The 22,617-nt window shown below is 42.7% G+C and overlaps 4 protein-coding genes across 8 annotated transcripts; 2 read left to right on the top strand and 2 right to left on the bottom strand.

Moving 5' to 3' along the window:
- Positions 1 to 214: 214 nt before the first annotated feature.
- On the top strand, positions 215 to 4,795 carry LOC144092697 (C1q-related factor-like). The gene is made up of 2 exons (XM_077625732.1): positions 215 to 1,036; positions 3,587 to 4,795. Exons 1-2 carry the CDS (start codon positions 425 to 427, stop codon positions 3,764 to 3,766), a joined length of 792 nt encoding a protein of 263 aa, XP_077481858.1. The 5' UTR covers positions 215 to 424; the 3' UTR covers positions 3,767 to 4,795.
- A 3,113-nt stretch (positions 4,796 to 7,908) lies between these two features.
- On the bottom strand, positions 7,909 to 10,403 carry dcakd (dephospho-CoA kinase domain containing). The gene is made up of 5 exons (XM_077625822.1): positions 10,139 to 10,403; positions 9,451 to 9,565; positions 9,177 to 9,380; positions 8,965 to 9,052; positions 7,909 to 8,891 (listed from the first exon to the last, which is right to left on the bottom strand). Exons 2-5 carry the CDS (start codon positions 9,560 to 9,562, stop codon positions 8,606 to 8,608), a joined length of 690 nt encoding a protein of 229 aa, XP_077481948.1. The 5' UTR covers positions 9,563 to 9,565; positions 10,139 to 10,403; the 3' UTR covers positions 7,909 to 8,605.
- A 233-nt stretch (positions 10,404 to 10,636) lies between these two features.
- On the bottom strand, positions 10,637 to 12,751 carry pus3 (pseudouridylate synthase 3). The gene is made up of 7 exons (XM_077625830.1): positions 12,600 to 12,751; positions 12,081 to 12,466; positions 11,745 to 12,010; positions 11,488 to 11,671; positions 11,289 to 11,398; positions 11,048 to 11,220; positions 10,637 to 10,975 (listed from the first exon to the last, which is right to left on the bottom strand). The coding sequence occupies exons 2-7, from the start codon at positions 12,450 to 12,452 to the stop codon at positions 10,734 to 10,736; spliced, it is 1,347 nt and encodes a 448-aa protein (XP_077481956.1). The 5' UTR covers positions 12,453 to 12,466; positions 12,600 to 12,751; the 3' UTR covers positions 10,637 to 10,733.
- Positions 12,752 to 15,073: 2,322 nt separating this feature from the next.
- Positions 15,074 to 22,549, top strand: LOC144093025 (myosin light chain kinase, smooth muscle-like). 5 transcript variants are annotated; one of them, XM_077626272.1, is made up of 15 exons: positions 15,074 to 15,432; positions 17,201 to 17,326; positions 17,400 to 17,498; positions 17,915 to 18,045; positions 18,270 to 18,426; positions 18,492 to 18,803; positions 18,890 to 18,986; positions 19,061 to 19,264; positions 19,334 to 19,551; positions 19,633 to 19,756; positions 20,435 to 20,587; positions 20,694 to 20,823; positions 21,309 to 21,390; positions 21,734 to 21,874; positions 22,145 to 22,549. In XM_077626272.1, exons 1-15 carry the CDS (start codon positions 15,294 to 15,296, stop codon positions 22,348 to 22,350), a joined length of 2,319 nt encoding a protein of 772 aa, XP_077482398.1. In that variant the 5' UTR covers positions 15,074 to 15,293; the 3' UTR covers positions 22,351 to 22,549. The 5 variants fall into 5 exon arrangements, with proteins under 5 accessions (XP_077482398.1, XP_077482399.1, XP_077482402.1 ...); XM_077626273.1 differs by lacking the exon at positions 17,201 to 17,326 and having other exon boundaries at positions 15,080 to 15,432; XM_077626276.1 differs by lacking the exons at positions 15,074 to 15,432; positions 17,201 to 17,326; positions 17,400 to 17,498 and adding an exon at positions 17,577 to 17,804 and having other exon boundaries at positions 18,274 to 18,426.
- The last annotated feature ends 68 nt before the right edge of the window (positions 22,550 to 22,617 follow it).

The raw sequence follows: 22,617 nt of genomic DNA, 5'->3' as shown, positions 1-22,617 counted from the left end.
AAAAGTTGATTGGTGCAGCATAGAGAATTAAAATAAATGACATTTCTACTTTAAAGTAAATGAGAACACAGTGCATAATAATTATATTAAGCCTAGAATTCGCAAGTTGTCAGTTTTTGTATTACATTTTATTGGACATCGGTGGGGAAGCACTGCCCTCACCCTGACTCAGAGTTGGTGTGTGCATGTTGCTTCCTCTCTCTCCCCATTCCTTCTCCCCCAATCCTTTGGCTCGGTGGGATTCCTCGCTCCCTCTCGCCACTCAATTCTTCCCCCGCTCTCGTCATCTTCCTCGCGTTCACCTTGGCGAAGCCCACCACCCGCAGTCACCATTCCCACCCCGGAGAGGTCCACACTGGCAGCCCAGCCCCTTCCCCGGCTGAGCATCGGGCGCAAGACCCTGGTCGCGGCCGCTGTGGGCGTCATGCTGGTGCTGGTCCTGGTGGTGCTCATCCCCGTGTTGGTCAGCTCCGCTGGAAGGGGGGAGGAGAGTGGGAGCAGCTTGGAGATGCTGGGCACCTGCCATATGGTGTGCGACCCCTTCCCCACCACGGAGGAGCCGGTCACCCCCGAGCGAAAGGCGGACAACCGGGGGGATCCGAGCCAACGTAGCGTGGCGCTGCCACTGCCCACGTTGGCTGCTCATGCCTCACAAGGCAGACCCGGACGGCAGGGGAAGCCCGGACCCCCGGGGCCGCCTGGAGAGCCTGGGCCACCAGGACCAAAGGGACCGCCTGGGGATAGCGTGGACGTGGTACGCACTGGAATTCTAGGCTTGGGGGCCGCCGGTTCTGTAAGCACGGCAACTTACAACACGACACCCCGGGTGGCTTTCTACGCGGGGCTCCGGAACCCGCAGGAAGGCTACGACGTCCTGCGCTTCGATGACGTCGTCACCAACATTGGGGGAAACTATGACGGCGCCACGGGCACGTTCACGTGCAAGATTCCGGGCACCTACTTCTTCATATACAACGTTCTCATGAGGGGAGGAGACGGAACCAGCATGTGGGCCGACCTGCTTAAGAACAATCTGGTGGGTAACCGTCGCTTCCGGGTCATCTTTTTCAGGTATTCAGACCCTTGGTTTTGAGTTGGCTGATGCATAGACGAGTTTAGTCTGCATACACTAGATTGAATGCACGACGTATCAGTCGAACGGATATAAGACGCAAATTGCTGACCATAACTTAGATTTCAACAGGTAGATTTCTGCAAAAATATTCTTAGTGGAAAATTCGCTCACTGATTGACTGATAACAGATTGATAATCACTTGCATCTTACTCACTAATTGTAGTAAGTTTCATTCATTTTTCTGCCACCCAAATGTACAATTGTACTGCATAAATACACACATTACAAAACATATCTAGTTCAGCGACTCCCAAATACTGCAACAACAATTTTAGTCTAGGCCGCAATAGTTCCAGTTCATCATCCTTTTCCAAACCAATCCTCCAGTATTTACTAATCGTCATGTTTTACAAAATAAGACATTTTATCTATCTTTGACAGTGATATATCACATACCTGTCAACCTCTGCCGATAACTGCCCTTATAAATGATTATGATTCCCCTTACAAACCCCCCAAAAACCTTACAAACACCTACGGTGTTTGTAAGGTTTTTGGGGGGTTTGTAAGGGGAATCATAATCATTTATAAGGGCAGTTATCGGCAGAGGTTGACAGGTATGATCATGACAGCCAGAACCATTCAAATCTTATCTAATATACGTCACTAGAAACAATTAGACTATGTATCCAACCATAACCAAATATACATAAAGATGAACATTACATGTCCAAGCAAATTAAGATAAGATCATCAAGTACAGTATTTCATCAGTTTGTGGCACGCGTGTGCGACTTGACCAAGCGTAGCCATTTCTGACTAGGCAAATTAGAAAAGACTTCAAGGCGAAGCGGGCGTAGCGGGCGAAGCCACCGGTTAAAACTGTGAAGCCATGCGTTCATATGTGGCGTGATCTCAGCTCCCGCTTAGTTCAGGCCCGCAAAAAAACGGACAACGCACAGTGGCGGGCTGCCAGATTGTGTACGCGAGGGAAAGCGATTCGAGCGTGACCCACAACCTGGCGTACATCAAACCATCGCCTGAGGTTTTGACAACAAGTTCAAAGCGCTTTGAAATACAAATAGAAACTTCAACACCGCCGCCGTGACGTCCGCACGCTTGGTGTTTATCAAACGGCGGACCAGGCAGACAGTTCTGGTGTGGAAATGAGGTATTAACTACGGATCACGGATGTTTTGGTGATGTCTCGGAAGCCTCGGGTGACGAAGCTGATCAAACGCCGCCCAAATTTGAAGTGAAACACAAACATGATGGTCCAGATATACAGTCACACCTCAAATAACGCAGTTTACCTTGTAGCAGTTTACCAATATGCGCAAAGCCAGTTTAGTTGAACAAAAAAGTTCGAAATCTGTTGTTCGACCTTCTGTCATCTACTTAATGAGGACTTAATAGATTTGCCTTTCACGTGAAGATACGGCACAGACCACTGAAAAAGATCCTCTCTTTGTGGTAAGGTAAATAATATTTCGACCAATTATATAATTGGATGACGTGCTCAACAATGCTGCTTCGAAGGTGTTAGGAGCAATTAAATGTTTTAAATACAGATTTTTTTGCTTTGTCTTGATAAGGGTCAAAGGTTTGAGATATGAATGGTATGACATTTTTTTAGTTGGAGTTGTCACTTGGAGAGCAAAAAAATTGAGATAGGGGATGCTTTAACGTACGAATTTTCAAGATACAAACCGTCACACGGTTAGTTGATCTTTTGTCTGGAGATAAGTGATAAAAATTGAATCTATATGTATCAATATATAAATATAATCTTGATGTAAGGGCAAAAAATTGGGATAAGAGTACGTTGAGTGTGGTTACAACTGAAATTATCAATGTATTGTAGTTACTAATGAGGGAGTTAGGAAAAATATTAACATGATTATTCACAGCCAGGTCCTCACAATTCAAATAGATCAGATGTCGCTTTCCGTCAATGGCAATTATTGCAAAAATAATTAAAAAAAATCAGAATTAATGTCTAACGCCAAACTTGCCAAAGTAGATTCGTCCCAACCGTCCAAGGAACATCGCTTCCCACCCGTCAAAAGCTTTAAGGCAAATCTGAACGCCTTCTCTCCCCCTATGGTGTCTTTATGACGTGGATGAGACGTGGCACTCGTGGTAGTTTTATACACTCCGTGCAGACAGGCGGTGATGATGCTAGTGCGGGATTCATAATAAATAAATAAAATGGAAGCCCTGGTAGGGTGAGGGGACTTTGTTATAGGCACTGCGCATCCTCTCAGGCAGTCTGAGTCGCGATGAAACCTTCCAACTTGAGTCAACGTGTTCTTGTACTTAGTACACTCCCAAAGAACTCACACTGAGAATTCCTCACATCAGCAGATGATGTTTTGTTTTGTCTGGAGAGGTGAAATACCGTTTTGTGAAGATTCCTTGGGCTACTTTTTGGAAAATGTTTACTTCCCCTGAGTGGCTAAAGGTGACTTGTAGTGTTACGAGGAATTTATGAATATATTTATTTTTAGGTCAGGGCTAGCGCCATCGCTCAAGACCAGGACCAGAGTTACGACTACGCCAGCAACAACGTCATCCTGCATTTGGACGCCGGCGACGAGGTGCTCATCAAATTGGACGGGGGCAAGGCGCACGGGGGTAACAGCAACAAGTACAGCACCTTCTCGGGCTTCATCCTGTACGCCGACTGACGGCAGGACGAGCGCCAGCGGGTGATTTCAGTGGCCGAGACGAGCCGACGTCGCCCAAGAGTTGCGGAATCGGGGGTTACGGAGAAATGTCTACCTCTTTATCAGTGTGTTGTTTGGACGGTTGGCGCCAAGGTGTCACTATGATTCTGAGGCAGCGCCTCCTGGTTACGGTGTTTGTTGATTCATTACGTTAAACTGTTGTGTTTCTTGAACGGCTTTGAAATCAGCTGCCACAAAGATAGTTGTGATTCCATCTCTGATTTACGGGTAACAAAAAAAATTCACCAATAGGCCAATTTTAGGGGGATCTGTCTGCAGGTATCCCGGTTCAAATGAATTGGATGTCTATCGCCGTTAATGGCAGTGAATGAGTTTAAAGTGACATTTCTACAAATCAAAATTGTTAACTATCAAGTCTGATATTGAATCATTTCCAGTGTGTGTCTGTTAAAATCCTTACTATAGTGATTCTATCATGTGATGTGCTCGCTTGTTAACATCTGCATGCAAAAATACATTAGCCCTAAAAAATAAAAAATAAAAATGACAATATACTTAGAAGATATGTTCAATTTTGGTTGGTCTTGAATGGAAACGATTCATGTCAAATGTTTCTTGTCTTGCATTGTGACTAATTTTCTGTGATTTTTTAAAATTTATTATTATGTACAATTTTTTGGGTTTATTTGATTAGTCAGTGATTCAACTTTACTGCTTAGCATTGAAGTGAGCTAATTGTTAGTTTATGGTTGCTTGTTTTCTGGGCCAAAAAAAAAGTATCAATGATTTTTACCTAAATTAGAAGTGTCTTATTAAAAAAGAATCATTGTTCCATTAAAAAATGCTTTAAACAATGTTTGTTTGTGAGTTTTCAGTATTTATCAATTTTATACCAATGACAAACAAAGAAAAATATATTGCTTTTGAGTACATACATGATATGTAATTCTAAACTGTGTGCATTATTTGAATATGAACAGTGCACTGAAATATTTAAAACTATAAATAAAAGCTGTACTTTGAGTGTGATTGATAATATGCATCTACATTAAATTAAGAGTAAGTGAGATTGTACTAAAAAGTTTAATAAAACCATAATTTACTTTTCATTTGATCATTTATCATGAGGAGGGGCCTGTGTACCAGAGAAAAAAATACTTTTTATAAACCCACTATCTACAAATACATAGCAAAATCAGAGAAACTGAGATTTATGTGGTCTGTCTCAATGTCTCTGTCCTTTTCATTAAAATGTTAGACCAGAAATAAAACTGCGTTGAAAGTTTTTGGAGTTGAATATTAGAGACAGCTTAGACCATAAGCTCATCCAGCAGGCGTATCTGCGACAAACGAGTAGCCTCGCAATTTCAAGCCTAAGAAGCGATTAATTCCCTCGGGGTTGTCTTCAGTATGGCAAAAAAATCTTGAGTCAAACTGAGGTTTTGAAAATCCATGACAAGTCGCAAGAGTGTCAAGAAGTTAAGTTTGAAAAATAGTCGCCGGTGAGTTCACTGCGCCTTCTGAAAATGTCAGCGGAGTCGCCGAGCTGATAAAAAACTGCGGCGACTGGATTGCTTCGCCGTGTCAGAGCATCAGTGTTATTTTAATGCCTTGGAGACAGACAGCTAACTTCCTCCAGACACAATTAAAAGTGAGTGACCGTGCCTCAGCAGAGGTCACCCAAGCCACGGGGGGAGGCCGAGAACTCGGTTTCCTCTGGGGCACTATGAGCGCATCGTCAAATTAGAGACTTCATGTCACAATGTCAAAGACGAAAGCGCCCCCGGTGTGGCGAGGAACCGTCGGAGTGGCTGCTGTTGTCGTCCCGGCAACCTAAATGTTGTGAAGATGACGCAAAATGTCAATAGGTCACGTTTTGAAAAATATCTATGTACAAAATAGCTCTATTTTGATGGACAGCATTCATTTCCTAAGTGAACGCTTGATTTTGATTCAAATGTCAGTTTTTCAAGACGCATTTTCTAGTGTTGTGGTCAAGACCACAACCAAGACTTGACCGCAATCATGAAACAATGAGACAAAGACCAGATCAAGGCTTGTGGGAGTCAAGCTCAAGACTTCGTCTTTTGGGAATCAAATCCGAGAATAGAAAAACTGCTTACAAATGTTCTTGAACGAAGACAAGTCTCAAGTGTATAATAATTATACAATTATTAAGTATAACACCATTGTGTAAAGGGTTTGCCTGATGGGAAAGGAAAACACGGGCATGGTTCCAACTTACATGGTGTCACTAACGTTGGCTGCGAGCTCAAATTTAATTGTAAACGACTCTAGCTTGCTAACAGCTATCAGTTCTTCCATTGGCTTAAAACACAAAGTCGCTCTCGTCCTATGTTCTGCTGCTGCATTCCCGTCAAACTCGCTTAAAGAAAAATGTACATTTCAGTACATGTTTTATACCCCCAAAAATCTGGCGAGAAAAACAGAGACACTTGATTTGCTTTGGTGGGGCACAAAAAGGGATGTAGGAACAAAATCTGGCCCCCAGGCCTCGTGTTTGACATTGATGATATAGATGGATTCCGAAGGGTTTACAGTACGTCTTTTACAAATAACACCAAGGGCACCCCCGCAAACCCCAGCAACCCTTGCTTTTGTTTGAGCATCATCGCCCCCCAAACGAACTCACCGAAAAGCAACCCAATTACAGATGGATGCCTCGGCTAAATTACCCCCACGCAATGTTCCATCGCTGTCCTTGGACCCCTCCCAATTATGAACTCGGACTCTACCATTGACGGTGATCGATGACCGTTTTAATTGGAAGGTCTGACAGCAATTACTCGCAATTTAAATGGATTGGTCGTCTACCGTCATTCCCGATTTAATCGTGTAGCCACATCATTGCATTTTTCGTGATCCTGAAAAATTCCCAACCCCACACATTTAACTATTTCCCGTCGTGCGGCATTCGTAGCAACGACTGTAAAGCAAATAGAGCAGAAACCTAGTTTGGACGCCAGGAAAGCACGGAAAGGGCTGCGGTGGGTTTACGTGTGCATCCATGCACACCAGCGCCACGTCTTAGCGCTCCTTCGGAGAACGCGACGGTGTCCGCCGCTTCCCCACGTCCTTCCCGGGCGTCATGCCGCGTCCGGGGGTACAAGTCCAGTGTGTCAGTGACTCAGCACCAGCGGCCGCCCGTCCGCACTCCCCTCGTGGTCCGACCCTGACTGAGGCAGTCCTAACGCGCCAAGACAGGTTGAGTCATATGGCTAGGGACGCTCCGCTGGCGTGTTCACTGTCTCTTCACCTTACCCGGCGACGCCGAGATACGGCGTGACAATGCGCTACGGAGGCGCCGGCTGTGGACCGGGCCCACCGTGACGCGAGACGCCAGAGTCAAGATGGCGAGGGCCGCGGAAGGCCGCTTCATGCCGGTGTCGGGCTGCATTTGTGAGCTGCGGCGCGGGGAGCGCGCCATCGTCTTTTGCGCCATCTGTCGTTATACTTTCATAGAGGGGTTATCTAACAAGTTCTCATGGCCGGCAGTTCAGTCGTAGTCGCTCGACATCTATTAAGATTCCATAAGTCTGTTGTCTTTGTGGGGAGAATGTGGGGAGAACATTCATAGGTTTGCGGTGGCGCCACATTTAGGACGATAAACCTTCTTGGCTTCGTTATTAAAGAGACGATTAGTATTCAGAAACAGATGTACCCTGAGGGAATTCACTTTAGCTTGTTCAGATAAAGCACAAGCTTGCAAAAGGCATATGCTGGAAACGAGGACTGTTCAAATACTTGGTGACTATAATAACGTGTATTTTTCATGTATATGTACTGGCAATTACAAACTACTGTGAGGTATGCCCTAGTGATAATAAGTGTTTAAATGCACATCCCCGTCACTCCACATTAGTGACGTGGTGGCTTGATAGATGACCTGACGTACATCTGCAAGTGGGAAGGGTGACGTCAAGGCTTTGCTAGGTTCCTCAATTTTCCTATCCACGTCATGTTTGGCTTCTTCTTAATATTGTTTTCAATTATTTGCCATTGGAAATCTCACCTACTTGGTTCAGTAAGTTGTTCAAACAACAGTGTCGGATTTAGTTTATGTTCAGTTTCGCAAAGTGTGTTCACAGGGAGGAGAATACTAGGAGTAAGGAACTAAGGAGTAAAAAATACAGCAAAGTTCTTTGTGTATTGTTAAATACATTCATTCCAGCAAAAACTACATTGTCTTTGTGCATTAGGGCTACTCCAATCATATTAATGTTAACAATTTTGATAATCAATTGATTGTTTGTTCACCTAAAAATGACCTTTTGACCCTCTTCATAGTAAATATCTCTGTAGTGGTCCATTAAAGCAGACTTATATTTGCAAACATTTACTTTTGCTTTGGGTATTCGTAGCTAAAAAAATTTTTTACCTATCATAAAAACAATTGACCATATTTGACCACCAAAGAAAAATGTTTCTATGACGGTAAAGTGACTCAAATATTTTATAAGGGTGATAGTGTGTAGTAAAATTATAAGCTTCCATATCTTCACATTACAGTAAAACCAAGGCTAATTAAATTATAAATTGATTTGTCAGTGCAAGTTGAACCAACAAAAATGGCTGTCAAGCATCCTCATGAGAATTTAGTAAGAAATTGTACAAAATAACACATTAGATTAGTAGTGTTAAAAAAAGAAAAATTGCGCTGAACCTGACAACAAACATTGTGAAAATGCTACCGACTGTCAGTTCCCTACTACAGTAATTAAAGTGCTTGCTTTGTATGAAATCTTACTAAATCCTGCTGACAAGGTGGTTTCATTGACTAACCTCACAGGTAAAACACCACATTGCAGTCATCCCACATCAGGAGAAAATCATCTTGGCGGCATATAGCAGCACCCCGCCCAGACCGGCGGTGGCGGCCACGGCTAGCACCCGTACCAGGAGGAAGTCCATGGAGTCTTCTAGCTTGGTGTGCAGCCGCAGGACCTGGCGATGGGTGTCCTCTCGCGAGCCTGAATTCTCGATGACGTGGCTGGCAAGGCCGCGTTTCTCATTGAGCGGCATCTGCGCCGCTAGCCGCTGCTCGACCTCCTCCTGCGTTAAGCCGTCCCGTAGCATCAGCCGTGATAGCTGAGTGGCGGGATCGCTGGAAAAAATAATTTGGCTTAGCTTTTTTTATTTTATTTCAAAAATAATTGCGGCAAAAGTGGAGGTCTTACCAGTAAACGACAACAGTGTGATTGAGGAATTGTGTGAGCTTTCTGGTTTCAAAGAGGAGTGGCACATCCAGCACAATGTAGCGGAAACCTATAGAAAATACATAGAAAAGCTCATTTGCATGTTGTATTTGTAAACTCACTGGCGCCATTGACGGCGATGGTCGTCCAATCCGTTTGAACTGAGAGAGGCTGGAAGTGAATGAGAAACACACCTCTGAGGAAGTAGTAGATAATTTGTTTGAACATTTCCCTATGAATTTCCGGGTGCGTGATGGAGTTGAGCAGCTTGCGCTTATCCGCGTCGGCGAACACAATTCGGCCAAGCTTCTGCCGGTCAATCTCGCCGTTCTCCAGCAGAATCTCGCGCCCGAAATGGAAAACGATGCGCGAGTGGGCAAGCGAGCGCGGCTCCACCACTGTAGAATAACGAATTACAAAATGCATCGTCAGTTGGAAAGCATTGGTTGTAAATTATTGCTGAATTACCTTTTCGGGCAACGACGTCCGCGTCAACGATGGGGCAGCCGAGCTCACGCAGCATTGATGACACGGTGCTTTTCCCAGATGCGATCCCGCCGGTCAGCCCCACCAAATACATCTTCTGAAAAAGAAATAACATGGAGTTTGAAATGTTTTCTTAAGATGTGCAAATTAGATTTTTATAAAATGCTGTTCCACCCATTGTGGTTAATTATGTTTTTCTTTATTTAGAATGCAGCTGAAGAGAATGGATTACAGGGACAGGAGTAAAAAAACGATCAGAGAACTGATACAAAAGCATGATTAAATAGTATTGTGATAGGAATGCTTCTATCAAGGGGACACAAATAGTAAGTGAAGGATCAGAAGAGGGAAGATTGCGTGTTGTCATATGTTGTGGACACAAATAGCTGAAGGGGGAATTAAGTTTTTCCTCTTCGTGCTTTCTGATCACATTTACCACTCTTTAAATGTACTTTTAATAAAACTATACTCACAAATACGACCACATTTTCCCTGAACACGCCATTGAGTAGCGTGTCCTTACTGTTTATTTTTCCACAATTTAACAAACAGAAAAGAGGGATTGGCCATTTTAGGCCAACACAGATAGTACTTTAAAATGTATATTTTGAGGTGATTTCTTGGTGAATTATGAATTGAAAACGAAGTATTATGGCAATTAGATTCTTACCTCGTTATTGTCAATTGCTCTTTTAAATAGAAAACAAACAGGGACTTGGATATCCGCACTTTAAGCTAATGATAACAAGCTTAATGTGGAGAACAACGTCAAAACAATTGAAAATAGACGGAAGAAGGGATCCATCATCCTCCTTCGCTCTCACATTCAAAAAGAATGAAAAAATCTCGATGTTATTGGTCGTATTATCAGCTAAGTCTCTTGAGGTCAACTACATGTTGACAACCGGATGTTGTTAATGATAAATGTGTCACAGACTAACATCACCGGTCGTCCACAACCACCAGAAAGGTTCCACTTTAGGCATTTAATTTTGAAAATTAGAGAATAAACGCTGTTTCCAGACCCTGGAAATATTATAAACAATTGTGGTATCAATCATAATTGCTAGTAATTATATAAATATAATAATAAAATAAATAATGTAATTAAATAATGTATTTGCTTGGTCCACATTTTCACTACCCCCAATTCATAATACAAGGCATGTTGAAATTGTTGCAAAAGGTGTGTTTATTTCACAGAAATAACAATTTTTGCCTGAAAAAAAAATCCAAAAACAAAAATCCTATTTAAACATTTCTATTCAAGACTTGGACACCTCGCCGTCAAGAAGCGAAACTGTGGAATCGTGTAAATTTTTGGACCGCTTCCCTTTGTGTAATGCTTCTCCGCCATCTTCTGTCTCTTCCCTCTCGAGACGGCCTCTCTTGACAAAATGCTCAATGCGTGACTCTAAGCTCTCGCAGAGCGGCCTCTCCAGCAAAGGCCGGTACTTCCTCGGGCGACTGCCTTCCACTAGCAAACACGTGCCAGATGAAACCCCACCTGCGCATCGAGATATATACTCGCATCCTGATCTCTTTATGAATTAAAACATAAAAGGTATAGATTTCTCACCCTTGGCCTCCAAATCTCGGATCATGTCGCGGATGATGTGGGCTTTGATTTGGCTCTGCGTCCAGTGTTGTTGTAGTGAACTAAGTGCGAAATTCAACTCCTCGGGCTCCTGTTTCCAGTTCAGGTTCTCAAAGTGGCATTCGTACAAGACCAATGGGTAGTCCACCGCCATGCTAGATTAGGAGGAAAAATCCATGGATTTATAGATTTTATGGTTGAAAAGGATATGGATGCCAGTTACCTGTATTGTGGCTTTCTTGGGTTATTGTGAACATCAAGAAGGCTGTCGATGACTTCTGGTGCTTCCAACTTCTGGCCAATCAGAAGCAACACAGCCATCATGCAGCGGACCTGTTGGGTCACAACAACAAAAAATGTCTCAGCGTAAGTTAACCGCAATATATCGAAAGATAAATAACTATTTGTACGTGTCACGATACCTGGTGGTAAAGGAATGCAAGTCCTTGAATCTCAAACACAAACATGTCACGCGGGTCGGCTCCAGTCGCATGTTGGGGGTCCAACGGCCTGACTGTTGCTGACAAGATGGTCCTCTCAAACTGCAGGACTCCGTTGCCCACGTCCATCTTGCACAGGTTACGGAAGTCATGTGTCCCTTCATACCTGGTGAGGAGATAGAAGCGTTTTTAAGAAAAAGTTTTACATTGAGAAAATAGATAGACGCATGATAGGTCACCTTTTTGACGCCTCGCCCATGGACGCCACATCCAAGGAGCTTCGCGGGAAGTAGTAGCGATACGTGCGATGTTGGCAATCAAACCGGGCGCTGAAGCCCTCAGCTGCAGGGGCCCAGTCTAAAATTCGAATGTCCTGAGGTAGGACCCTGTTCAGTATTTTCACGTAGGGAAGCTCCAAGGCAGAAGTGGCTTCTTTTTTTCCATTTTCTGGTAGCCTGACCCCCAATCCAGAATACTGCGTGGAGCGCAAGTCGATTGTTATCACCTGCAAGGGGGAAAAGGCAAAATAGTCATACTCTACAAAAAAAAAACAACTAAGAACATAATGAACTCACCTGTGAGAAAGCACTGACACCTTTGTCTGTGCGTCCACACCGGTGATAGTTGGACGTCTGGCGGTCCTGGATGAGGCGGGTCTTGAGGAGGGCTTCGAAGAGCCTGGCCTCCACTGTGTTGTCCGTGTTCTCCTGGACAGCAAAACCCTGGTAGGCCCATCCCAGGTAAGCGAGTCGGAGGGCGACGTGGCGGTGAGGGTGGACAGAGAAGTCAAACGGCCGATCTTTGGCTGCTTTCTTGCCTTTTTTGCAATTCGTTTTCTCATTATTGGGAGATGGACAGGTCTTCTCATGGCTCTCAATCAACTGGATCTTGAGATTCTCCAATTCCAACTCCAGATCTTTTATTCTCTGGATTAAAGCGTCTGACATTCTGATGGAAATGTCTGAATAAAAAATAAAGAACAGGTTTAAATTAACCTCATGTAGGAGTCGTAGCATTAGTTTTTTTCTTGAAAATAACCCGTCTTCAACAATATTGCGCTAATAACGACAACAATACCAAATTTAACAGCATACCTTTTTTAACTTGACTTTATACCCCAGAGTAGTTACGATCGTATATTTGTTTCCTTATTTCATCCTTTTTTTCGAAGTTGCTACCGCCGTTGCACACACGCTGACATTACGGGCAGATTTGACGTACACGGAACGATGACGGAAAACGTACACTTCCGGTACAGGTTTAACTTGGGAAATGTAGTCCGCACAATAAAATGCACGCAACGCTTCTCAATGCGAAAGACAGTAATAACACGACACTGTCTCATAAATTGATGATGATAATGACATTAACAAAACCTACATTAAATTTAGCATCATTGAGTTATACATATTTTAATAAAACTTTAAAGTAAAAGGCCTTTGTAATGATATCTGCCAATGCATTATAATCTCCTATAAATAATTTCATGTCAAGAGTCCTGATTACTTGAACATTTGTCAACATTTGTCTAATTTAGCTATAAAATAAAATAAAAAACAGTTTGCAGTAGGTGATTTGATTTTGTGGCTACTGTCTTCGCCCACTCCTAAGCAATACTGACCACCTGTTACCACTGTATATTCAGAAGTAGTAATGTCCAAATACAATCTCAAACTATTTTTTAATTAAATCAAGAAAGCAAAAGGTTATAAGTAACTGGCAGCAAATAACCGAAAATCCGGGTCAAGAAAGGTACACCACTCACTAAAATTCTAATTAATTCGAGTCTTTCCAGCCTGGAGCAATGATAAGGTTTCATTATCGTGGACGCCACCTGTTGCATCTGAAATGTCTGAATCAAATGCCAAGTGTATTTCGCTCTGCCATATGTTAATCCCGTGAAGTCAGGAATTATAATTTAATATGAAGATGAAGTTGACAACTGATTTAAAAAATAATAATAATAAAAATATTTGGTTAAGTGCTTACAACAAACATGCCTTTTATCATGTGTCAGGGGAACCCTTGTTCCTGGCATTTACTTTTTCCTGTTTGGAATTCTTCAGAACTCACAGACAGGAAAATGGTGATTGTCTGGAAATGAGGCATCGCATCCTCGAAACTGACGATGAAAGCTGATGTCCAAATTAGGCCAGAAAACAACATCTGCGTCCTCTTAAAAAACCTTTTAAAACTTACAAAATCCACATTGATCTAAAAAGGTACATGTGGGTATTATTACATAAGTGGATGATTCGTTTTGCATGCTTTTGGCACCAGGGGACCTGCTGGTAGTAAATACCCTGACCCTGGCACCCCTCCATATAGTTCTACTTTACACATACCAGTCTGGGTAACAATAACACTCACATTCTTGACCACTGAGTGAAATGTGTCCATAATGGGATTGTCGCATACTTGCATTTGTGCGACACGAAGAAGACTAATACAACTTATCAATCCATTTTGACTGGAAGATAATGGCAGCCCCTCTTTCTCCATCAATGACTGCTGATTTGGTAAAGGGGAAAAATGCAAACAAAGATATTTTCCCCATGAATATTTCACAAACAAGAGTTTTAAAATTGCACTTATATTAGCAACTACCACATTGCTTCAAATACCTTCATACTGCCAATAAACACTCTTGTGGTGTCCAAACTGCAGGGAGCGGGCCACCAGTGGCTCATTGCTCATTTTCTTTTTGGGGCTGACAGCAAATTATGAAAAAAAAAATACTGAATATGGCGCAGACAAGAATCTTATTAAATGCAGCCTACATTCTGTCACATTTCTCAACTTTAGCACTTAATGGAGCGATTTACTGAAACAATGCCTCTCCATTATTATCAGTCAATGTAGGAAACTGAATAATAATAATAATCATAACAATAATAATAATAACAACAATAATAATAGTAATAGTAATAATAATAATGATGATAATAATGATAATAATAATGATAATAATAATGATAATAATAACAATAACAATTGTAATAACAATAACAATAATGATAACAATAATAATAATGATATTAATAATGATAATAATAATAATAATAATATTAATAATAATAATAACAATAATAATAATCCCACTGACAGTTACAGACATCACATTTATTTCAACTTGAATAATGATGTTTCACTGCTATCAACGGTGATAGGCGTCCAATCCATTTTGACTCTCTATGAAAATGGAAGGATTTGAAGTTTAAGAGTCTGACTACAAAATCAGCAAAAAGTCTTTTGGGAGTAAATTAGCTACTTAATAATACTAGACTTTTCCTGTATTCTATAAATAAAAAGAAACAAAAGCTTCAGCTCCGGGGGCCACACCCTCAATAGAACAGCCCAGGTATGAATGGAGGTAAAAGACGTCTCATTTACTATGTGTTGTCGCCCTACTTGCTTTTCCTGATTCCTCCAGCCACTCTGCGTTTTACACGGTTACTTATTTACAGGCGATGAGGAACTGCCTAGAAAGAACATTTCAACTCTTATTTCCCCTCCTTGTTATTGTTGTCATCGTTGAGCTAATCTCCCCCACGCATTTCTTACCATTCAACTAATGTGTTTTCAGTTTAGCATCCCATGTGACTCTGTTTTCGAGAAACCCAGGCGGCAAAACAAGGAGTTTCCAGCATCCCGGGGGAGTACAGCGGATCTCAGGGGGTCACAGCATTCAGACTCCTCCCGATATAAGAGGCGGCTTTTTACACAGGAGGAGGCCCGTGGGATGAATCCCTCAAAGTGAAAGTCATCTGCTATTTTAAAACGCAAGGATGGACGAGCATGGTGGCAAGCCAAAGACTTATGTGTCCACAGTGCGCCTGCAGCTCCAGGGGCGCACACGCAACCCAAGAGATCCACTTGCTGACCAGCCGGGGATGAGAAACACTGCGAGACCCTCATGTCCAGCAGGTAAAAATCTCACTTCATCATCTAATTTAGTACGTACTCCCATTTGTAACATGAGCGCATGTATCATTAAACTTTTCGGTCCCTGTTGATAAGCGTTTAACACCCCATTTGCAAGGCTGCGGCAGCTTCCCGCTGTCCCCTTTCTTTTTCTTTAAACTCGAATCCTTTTGCATGAGAACACTTTGGAGGTTTACAACTGCTCCTTTGAAGCAGACTATGCAGAGATATTTGAAGAAATAAACGCCTTACTGCCAAGTGGTGTCGTCCAAGTGATGCATGGAGACCAAAACAAGTCTAACATGCAGATGGGGATACCTTATACTTGTGCTACTACCATATTTCCGAAAATAGACGCCATGCCCTGTAAATAACCGGATATGTTGGTAGCCCACTGAGAGAACTACATGCCTCATGGCATACTGATATTATGTTTTAATACATGTCAAAAGACAGTTAATCACTCGATGCATCAGTCGAACACTAAAATAAATAAATGCTAATTGACAACTCTGTGGGGAGTTTGTAAGTTTTCCCCGGGCCTGCGTGGGTTTTCCCCAGGTAGTCTGGTCTGATTCTTTTGATATGAAATATACTGTAGACCAGTGGTGTGCCGTCAAGGCCTTCAAGGCCTTCTCTGCTGGCCTAAGAAATATCTGAATCACAGACTGACGTTAATTATATTTTGTCCATGAATACTTATTAAATAATTCCAAATTGTCTGTTAGCTTCCTTTCATTGATTTTCCCCCTGGTTGCACTGCTTCCAGATGTGTGTTTTCATATTGAAGCATTTAACCAATCACATTTCAGCCATTATTTGTTGCCAGGGTCAGAAATCTGCCTCAAGGCCTTCACAATCAGTTCTGCAGGCTCAGCTGCATTAAACAAGCATTGATAAGACTGTTGATTTAACCAATCAGAATTCGATTTGGTGACACCAAGGCCTTCTCGCAGGCGTAGGGATATGTCCTTGCCTTCTCGCAGGCGTAGGGATACGTCAACGCTTTCACCAACTATGATTGGCTAGTGATAGAGTGGACTAGCCAGAGCTACTAAACTATATCTGGAGCGAGCTGCACAAGCAAATATATTGTTTTGTTGATTTAATAGCGTTTTGTAAACCCGCAATGGCTGAAGGAGGAGAAGAAAGGAGGATGGATATTGTGTACAGTTAAAAAGGATTTTTGGTGAGTAAAATATGGCTATATTCCTAAATAATATTTCAATTGTATGAGGTTATTATTGATGATTTTTTATGTGTCACAGCTGCATCTGCAGTAGAGGTTTTATAGCCATAAAATAGTTTTTGAGGGTTGGATTGATTCCGATAGCTGAAGGCGTCACTAGGAAATTCATGGACCGCCACTGCTGTATACGCACTTTTTTCAAAACAATTCCTGATCTGAAAGGGGGTTGGGATTTAACTTAGTGAAATAAACGCCTTCCACGAGAAAGACGTGTGATTCATTATGAGTAATAAAAAACATCAGTGGAGGAAGTGTTGAAAGTTTTCAAGTTGCTATTGCAGGATGAAGCCCACCCCAGGGGGTTTCCTGGCAACACAATGCTGACTGAACGCTAGCAAGAGCTTGGAATTTCTGCGGTTGAAAATCTGCAAGTGTTTCAAATTAAGACTTCAAATTGGATCGTCAATCCTGCGTTTTGAAGTCGTGTTCAAAGAGTGAAGGAGGCTTTTCAAAATGGGTTTTCATCCCAGTTCAAATGGTGGAACAGAAACATCATATCATATTATTCTTATCTGTTTTTAGGTAAAAAGGTCCATCCTCATCAAAGTCAGACAAGTTTCAGAAATGGTGTCAAGAAAGATGCCGGGAAATTAAACTGGGAGAAATATTCGGAAAATCACTCTCACTGTCTCAACGTACACATTAATGGTACGTCTAAAAAAAAAGTGAAGTTAATGTGTTTTAATAATTGCCTGTGATTGTATTGTGTGTCCCAAAACAGAGATAAAGATATCCTGCAATCCAAACACAATGGATCTCAAAACGGAAAACCCGGACATAACCGGAAAAGACAGTGGACGTAGGACGGAAGATGAGACCGGTACATTAACTAATCTACTAATTTTCTAAGAAATGTTTGCGTTTGACTACTAAATGACATTGAATGTCAACTTTTTCCTTTTTCCAATAATGTTATAAAACTGCAATACGAGTACAAATGGATGTATTGGAAGAAAACCCGAAATGATGATTTTGTGATATTGGGATACTCATGAATCAATCAAGTGCAGTACTCACCTGCATTCCCAAACAAGTGACAATTGCTTGTTAGAGCCACATGACACAATCATTTGAATTTGCCAATGAGATCCTTATCTGGTAACCACACCCACTTCTGTGAGGACAGGTAGGAGGTCGAAACCAATGAGCCGTCAAACAAAATAGCCTGCAGAAACAAGCACAAGTATTTGTTGTAGGAGTAATTTGTAAGTGTTTTGCTCCCTTTTTTTCCTCAAGGTTCTCCTGTGGATTTTCTGGACCCACCAGAGCATGTCGCAGTTAGGGTTGGCGAGGAGGCTTGTTTGCATTGCGACTTCCATGCTGATTCAGTCCCTGTAGCTTGCTGCTGGATTTTCAACAGAGAAAAGGTATCAGGATTGTTTCACATGACAGTTAACTCAATTAGCTGAATTAGCACCATTGATGCGTTTGAAGATGTTAAAATTCATTCAAATACTGACATTGTATTTGTAACTGAAAACGTTTGAATACGATAACTGTGCACTACACCATTGATAGATTTATTGTTTGACAATGATTCCCAATACATCCCAAAGGAGTTGTAGGATGCTACTAACTATATTCTCCCCAGGCAGTTCTGCCGGATTCCAGGATGTCTATCAGCAGCGACAATGACCACAGCAGCCTGATAATTTCTCCGGCCCACCCGGAGGACACTGGTTCTTACACACTTATCGCCCGGAGTCGAACCGGTTCCGCCGAACACACTGTTTCCCTCAGCGTCATACGTGAGTGTCCAGCTTTGAAATAACCATTTGAAACCCAAGTACTGACTCTCAAACCTTTCCAAAAGATCGCCCAGACCCTCCCGCGTCCCATCCGGTGGTCTCCCAGCTGTCAGCTGAATCCCTTGTCCTGTCCTGGACGGGTACCAGCTTCGACGGCGGCACGGCCGTGTTGGGTTACATCGTGGAGGTCCGGAGGCAGGGCGCTGGCGGATCTGGGGATTGGACGGAAATAGGCGAGCGGTGTCGGGACACCTCCACCCAGGTCAGCTCAGGCCTCGAGCCTTACGGAAAGTACCGCTTCCGAGTACGGGCCTACAATGCCGAGGGGGTCAGCGAGCCCAGTCAAGAGTCGGACTGCATCACAATGGCGAAGACCAGTTAGTTGTTTTTGCCCATTTCACTTTTCCTCTCCCAACCTGTTCCAGAATGATCATTTACACATCAACTTCATTTTTTCGATTAGAACAAGAAAACGATGGCATGGAACCTTGTGTCAAAGTGGTGATAGACACCAAACGTGAAGTGAAGGACCACTACGATGTCCATGAGAAATTGGGAGTGTAAGAGTTTTAAGCGCACGATATGGTGATTCTACTATATGGCATTAATCCGGGTAACCTTTTTCCTTGTCTAGTGGAAACTTCGGCGAGGTATTCCGTCTATCCCACAAGGTTTCGGCTGAGGTGTACGCAGGGAAGTTCTTCAGGGCCACCAGCTCCAAGAAACGTTCGGCTGCTCGCAAGGAAATCGAGCTCATGAACTGCCTCCATCACCCCAAACTGGTTCAGTGTTTGGCAGCCTACGAGGCCCCAACGGAGACGGTCATGGTCATGGAGTAGTAAGTAACCCGACTCATTGGAAGCACAATCGAGGCTAGAACCGGGACTTCAACTTCAATCCGTTCTAGTATCGCGGGTGGGGAACTTTTCGAGCGCATCGTGGCTGACCACTTCGAGCACACGGAGCCCACCAGCGCCGGCTACATGCGTCAAATCCTGGAGGGCATGTTGTATGTCCACAAACAGAACATCGTCCACTTGGACCTGAAACCTGAGAACATCGTTTGCACTGACCACACTGGAACGTGCATCAAAATCATTGACTTTGGCTTGGCTAGTCAACTCGGTGAGGAACTGAAGAAACACGATAGACTTGAAACAATTGGCCATTTTGTCAAATTTAAAATTTCCATATTCTTCTCTGTAGAAGAGGGTACGCCCCTAATGGTGATGCACGGAACACCAGAGTTTGTGGCCCCCGAGGTGATCAACTTCGAGCCCGTGGGAGTGGAGACGGACATGTGGAGCATCGGAGTCATCTGCTATATCTTGTAAATAAATAAATCAGTCACTTTTTTTTTTTTTTAAATACCATGCTGGGAACACTCTTTGAAATTCTAGAGGGAATTTAATTCTCATCCCCCAGTTTTTCCTCTATAAATAACACTGTAGCAAAGGCAACGCACTGCCATCTTGGCTTAAATGGCCGAATACAATCCGCTAACCCCCATATTACAACCAAGGACAAAGTTTAACGTCGGGGGCTCAGACCCCTGCCAAGCCACAGTGGTCCAAATTTGGATCTTCACCTTCATAGTTGCCCCCTTCTTAAAGTTCTTGCTACAGTGAACTCCCGCGGGGGGCCAGGCACCCTGAACAGTCGCTTGCCCTCCCCCCTAAAACACATTAGTTGTAAAATTAATAGTTGGAACCATAAATATGATGGTAAAACACTATCATTTGAAATGTCATCTTGTGTCGCCATCAAAATATGGCTTGTAAATTATTGGCATTTATATTGTTGCGTCCCTAATTCACAAAATACCAGTTAGTGCTTTTCCATTAGATATGGCAATTATGTTTAGAATCGTTGGCTGCTATTGACAGACATCCAATCCATTTAACTGGGAGAGTTGGCAGACGGATGTCTATAAATGTCAATGGTGCTGAAACAACATTGACTATAACAAGATGGTACTAGAATAACCTTTTTTTTTTTACGCCTGCAGATTGAGCGGAGAGTCGCCCTTCCAGGGAACCAGCGATACCGAAACCTTCGGTCTCGTCACGGCGGCTCACTACGACTTTGACTTGGAGAGCTTTGAGGACATTTCCGACCAAGCCAAAGACTTCATCGGTAGCCTTCTGAAGAAAGACCGCAGGTGGGTAGAAAAGCCTACAACGGGAAATATCCACCGACAAATGAGATAAATATACAGTTAATAAATGATGCAGAGCTTCATCACTATCAATTCTGATTCACCTCAGGAGCAGGTTATCGTGCATTGAAGCTCTAGTCCACCCTTGGATGACCTCCTTCACGGCGCTCTGCCAAAGACCCACCAAGTCCCTCAGGAAGGAGAAAATGAGACGATTCCTGGCCAGGTGTAAATGGAAAGTAAGGATTGGTTTTGATATCATAAATTATTGGGTGTTTATGGATGAATTTAAGAGAAAATCAACAATGGATGACATTGTGAAATTGAACAGCGCTCATAGGTATATTTATGAATCCAGGTTAGACTCTAGAACTGGCTGTTATTATTTTCAATTATCCTGGATTAAATTTCAGTATTAAAGTATTTTTCTGTTAGCTTTCTTTTAATCCCTCTACATTCTTGCTTCATGTTTTCTTTATTTTTGGAATGAAAACACATTTTGGTTCACAACAGATCAATTTAGTAATTGTTTTTATTGCATGTATGGCTAAGTGTTAAAGTGAGATTTCTTTAAAATACTTTTAGGTAACATGCTTTTACTTGTTTTAAATCTAGGGCTCGATCTTCTGGAAAACACTCGCTTGAATTTCTGCACAATCTCCGTATTACATGGCTGGGTTTGAATACCTTGTGGTGTAGTCAATTGTCTTTTTGAAACTTTCAGAAAACCGGCAAGGCTGTTTTGGCCCTACATCGCATGTCCAACCTTTCCAACAGGCCAGACTCTCCTGGCAGCTCTTCAGAAGGTAAATATGTTCTCTCAGAAAATGTACTCTTAGCTTTTGGAGTGCTCTCAAAGTTAACATGACAACTGGCCAACACTTGAGGTTGTATTTCCTGCCAGTTAGACATCAACAAAGTATCACAAAGTAAACTATTTCCCAGAAAAATATCCACAAGTACCTCATTTTTGGATTTCTTAAGGAAGCTGTGTGGTAAACTGAGATTGGAGAGAAAAAAATCCATGTAAGAATGCAACACAGAATGTGGAAAAACTCAATACTTTCTCGTTCCAGTTCCTGGAGCTACATATGTATGGCAGAAGACTTGCACTTTCACATTGTCACTTCAAGTTTTCCCTTCATCCAGAGCCGAGCTGGAGCCAAGAGGCAGAGGAGGCCATCCGCTCGCTGGATAAGCAGCTGCATGGCGAGCCCCGCTTCCGGGAGACCCTGAGGGATGCCAGCTTCTCCGCGGGAGCTACCGCTCGTCTGGCGTGCCAAGTAGACGGTTAGAACCACCTCGGGCGCTTCATTAAATATTACGCAGGAGGCAAAAAAGGCAAAAAAATTGCTAGGTTTTCTCGCATATGTGATTGCATTGAGCATTTTTAATTAAATGAGATCACATGACGACAGAAGCGGAAAAACCCACAAACTTTACGAATTACGAATTCTGTGTGAAGTTTGGTTTCCCAAAATGGATAGAAATTGGTTGTAATGTGAAATTGAGTTAGGGTACCTCAAACTGGAATTTAGGGCTTTTGTTTTTAAATTCCAGGTTACCCTCATCCGAGGGTGACGTGGCTTAAGGATGACAAGCCTCTGTCTGAGTCAACCCGAGTGAAAATGGACTACGGCGAAGATGGCCTCTGCTCGCTGGTCGTGTCCCGCGTGGAAGCGTCGGACGCGGGTGTGTACGTCTGCCGAGTCAGCAACCAGCTCGGGGCGGCCTCGTGTTCCGCCCGACTCAATGTGGATATGTGATGGGGGAAAAATGGGAATGCTCCATTCCTGATGCACATATGTACTCGTCATTATTTTGTGAAAGCATGCTGTAATGAGGTCATACGTTTGCATTATTCAACATGAGATGAGAAACTTGCATTTTTTTTTGTTGCACACTGTTATTCAATGTAAATCTTTTCACGGCATTCATAATTAAAGGCAAAGTATAAAATATAAATGTGTGAATTTAGTCAAATTATTGTCCTATTTGGCAACTTATACAGTAGACATGACTTTAAAAAAAGA

The sequence above is a fragment of the Stigmatopora argus genome, chromosome 18 (genome assembly GCF_051989625.1).
Source record: "Stigmatopora argus isolate UIUO_Sarg chromosome 18, RoL_Sarg_1.0, whole genome shotgun sequence".
NCBI lineage: Eukaryota > Metazoa > Chordata > Actinopteri > Syngnathiformes > Syngnathidae > Stigmatopora > Stigmatopora argus.
The sequence above is the reverse complement of the archived record's forward strand: the minus strand, read 5'-3'. Positions and strand labels throughout refer to the sequence as shown.

Excerpts from the sequence above, each read along its gene's own strand:
- LOC144092697 (XM_077625732.1), top strand. The coding sequence starts at position 425 with ATGCTGGTGCTGGTCCTGGTGGTGCTCATCCCCGTGTTGGTCAGCTCC. Across the intron at positions 1,037-3,586 it reads ACCTGCTTAAGAACAATCTG|GTCAGGGCTAGCGCCATCGC; the intron begins GTGGGTAACCGT and ends ATTTATTTTTAG.
- LOC144093025 (XM_077626272.1), top strand. The coding sequence starts at position 15,294 with ATGGACGAGCATGGTGGCAAGCCAAAGACTTATGTGTCCACAGTGCGC. Across the intron at positions 18,046-18,269 it reads GGATTTTCAACAGAGAAAAG|GCAGTTCTGCCGGATTCCAG; the intron begins GTATCAGGATTG and ends TATTCTCCCCAG. Across the intron at positions 19,265-19,333 it reads ACGGTCATGGTCATGGAGTA|TATCGCGGGTGGGGAACTTT; the intron begins GTAAGTAACCCG and ends AATCCGTTCTAG.
- dcakd (XM_077625822.1), bottom strand. The coding sequence starts at position 9,562 with ATGTATTTGGTGGGGCTGACCGGCGGGATCGCATCTGGGAAAAGCACC. Across the intron at positions 9,053-9,176 it reads TATCTACTACTTCCTCAGAG|GTTTCCGCTACATTGTGCTG; the intron begins GTGTGTTTCTCA and ends TATTTTCTATAG. Across the intron at positions 8,892-8,964 it reads CACACTGTTGTCGTTTACTG|CGATCCCGCCACTCAGCTAT; the intron begins GTAAGACCTCCA and ends TATTTTTTCCAG.
- pus3 (XM_077625830.1), bottom strand. The coding sequence starts at position 12,452 with ATGTCAGACGCTTTAATCCAGAGAATAAAAGATCTGGAGTTGGAATTG. Across the intron at positions 12,011-12,080 it reads GTGTCAGTGCTTTCTCACAG|GTGATAACAATCGACTTGCG; the intron begins GTGAGTTCATTA and ends TCCCCCTTGCAG. Across the intron at positions 11,672-11,744 it reads ATGGGCGAGGCGTCAAAAAG|GTATGAAGGGACACATGACT; the intron begins GTGACCTATCAT and ends TCTCCTCACCAG.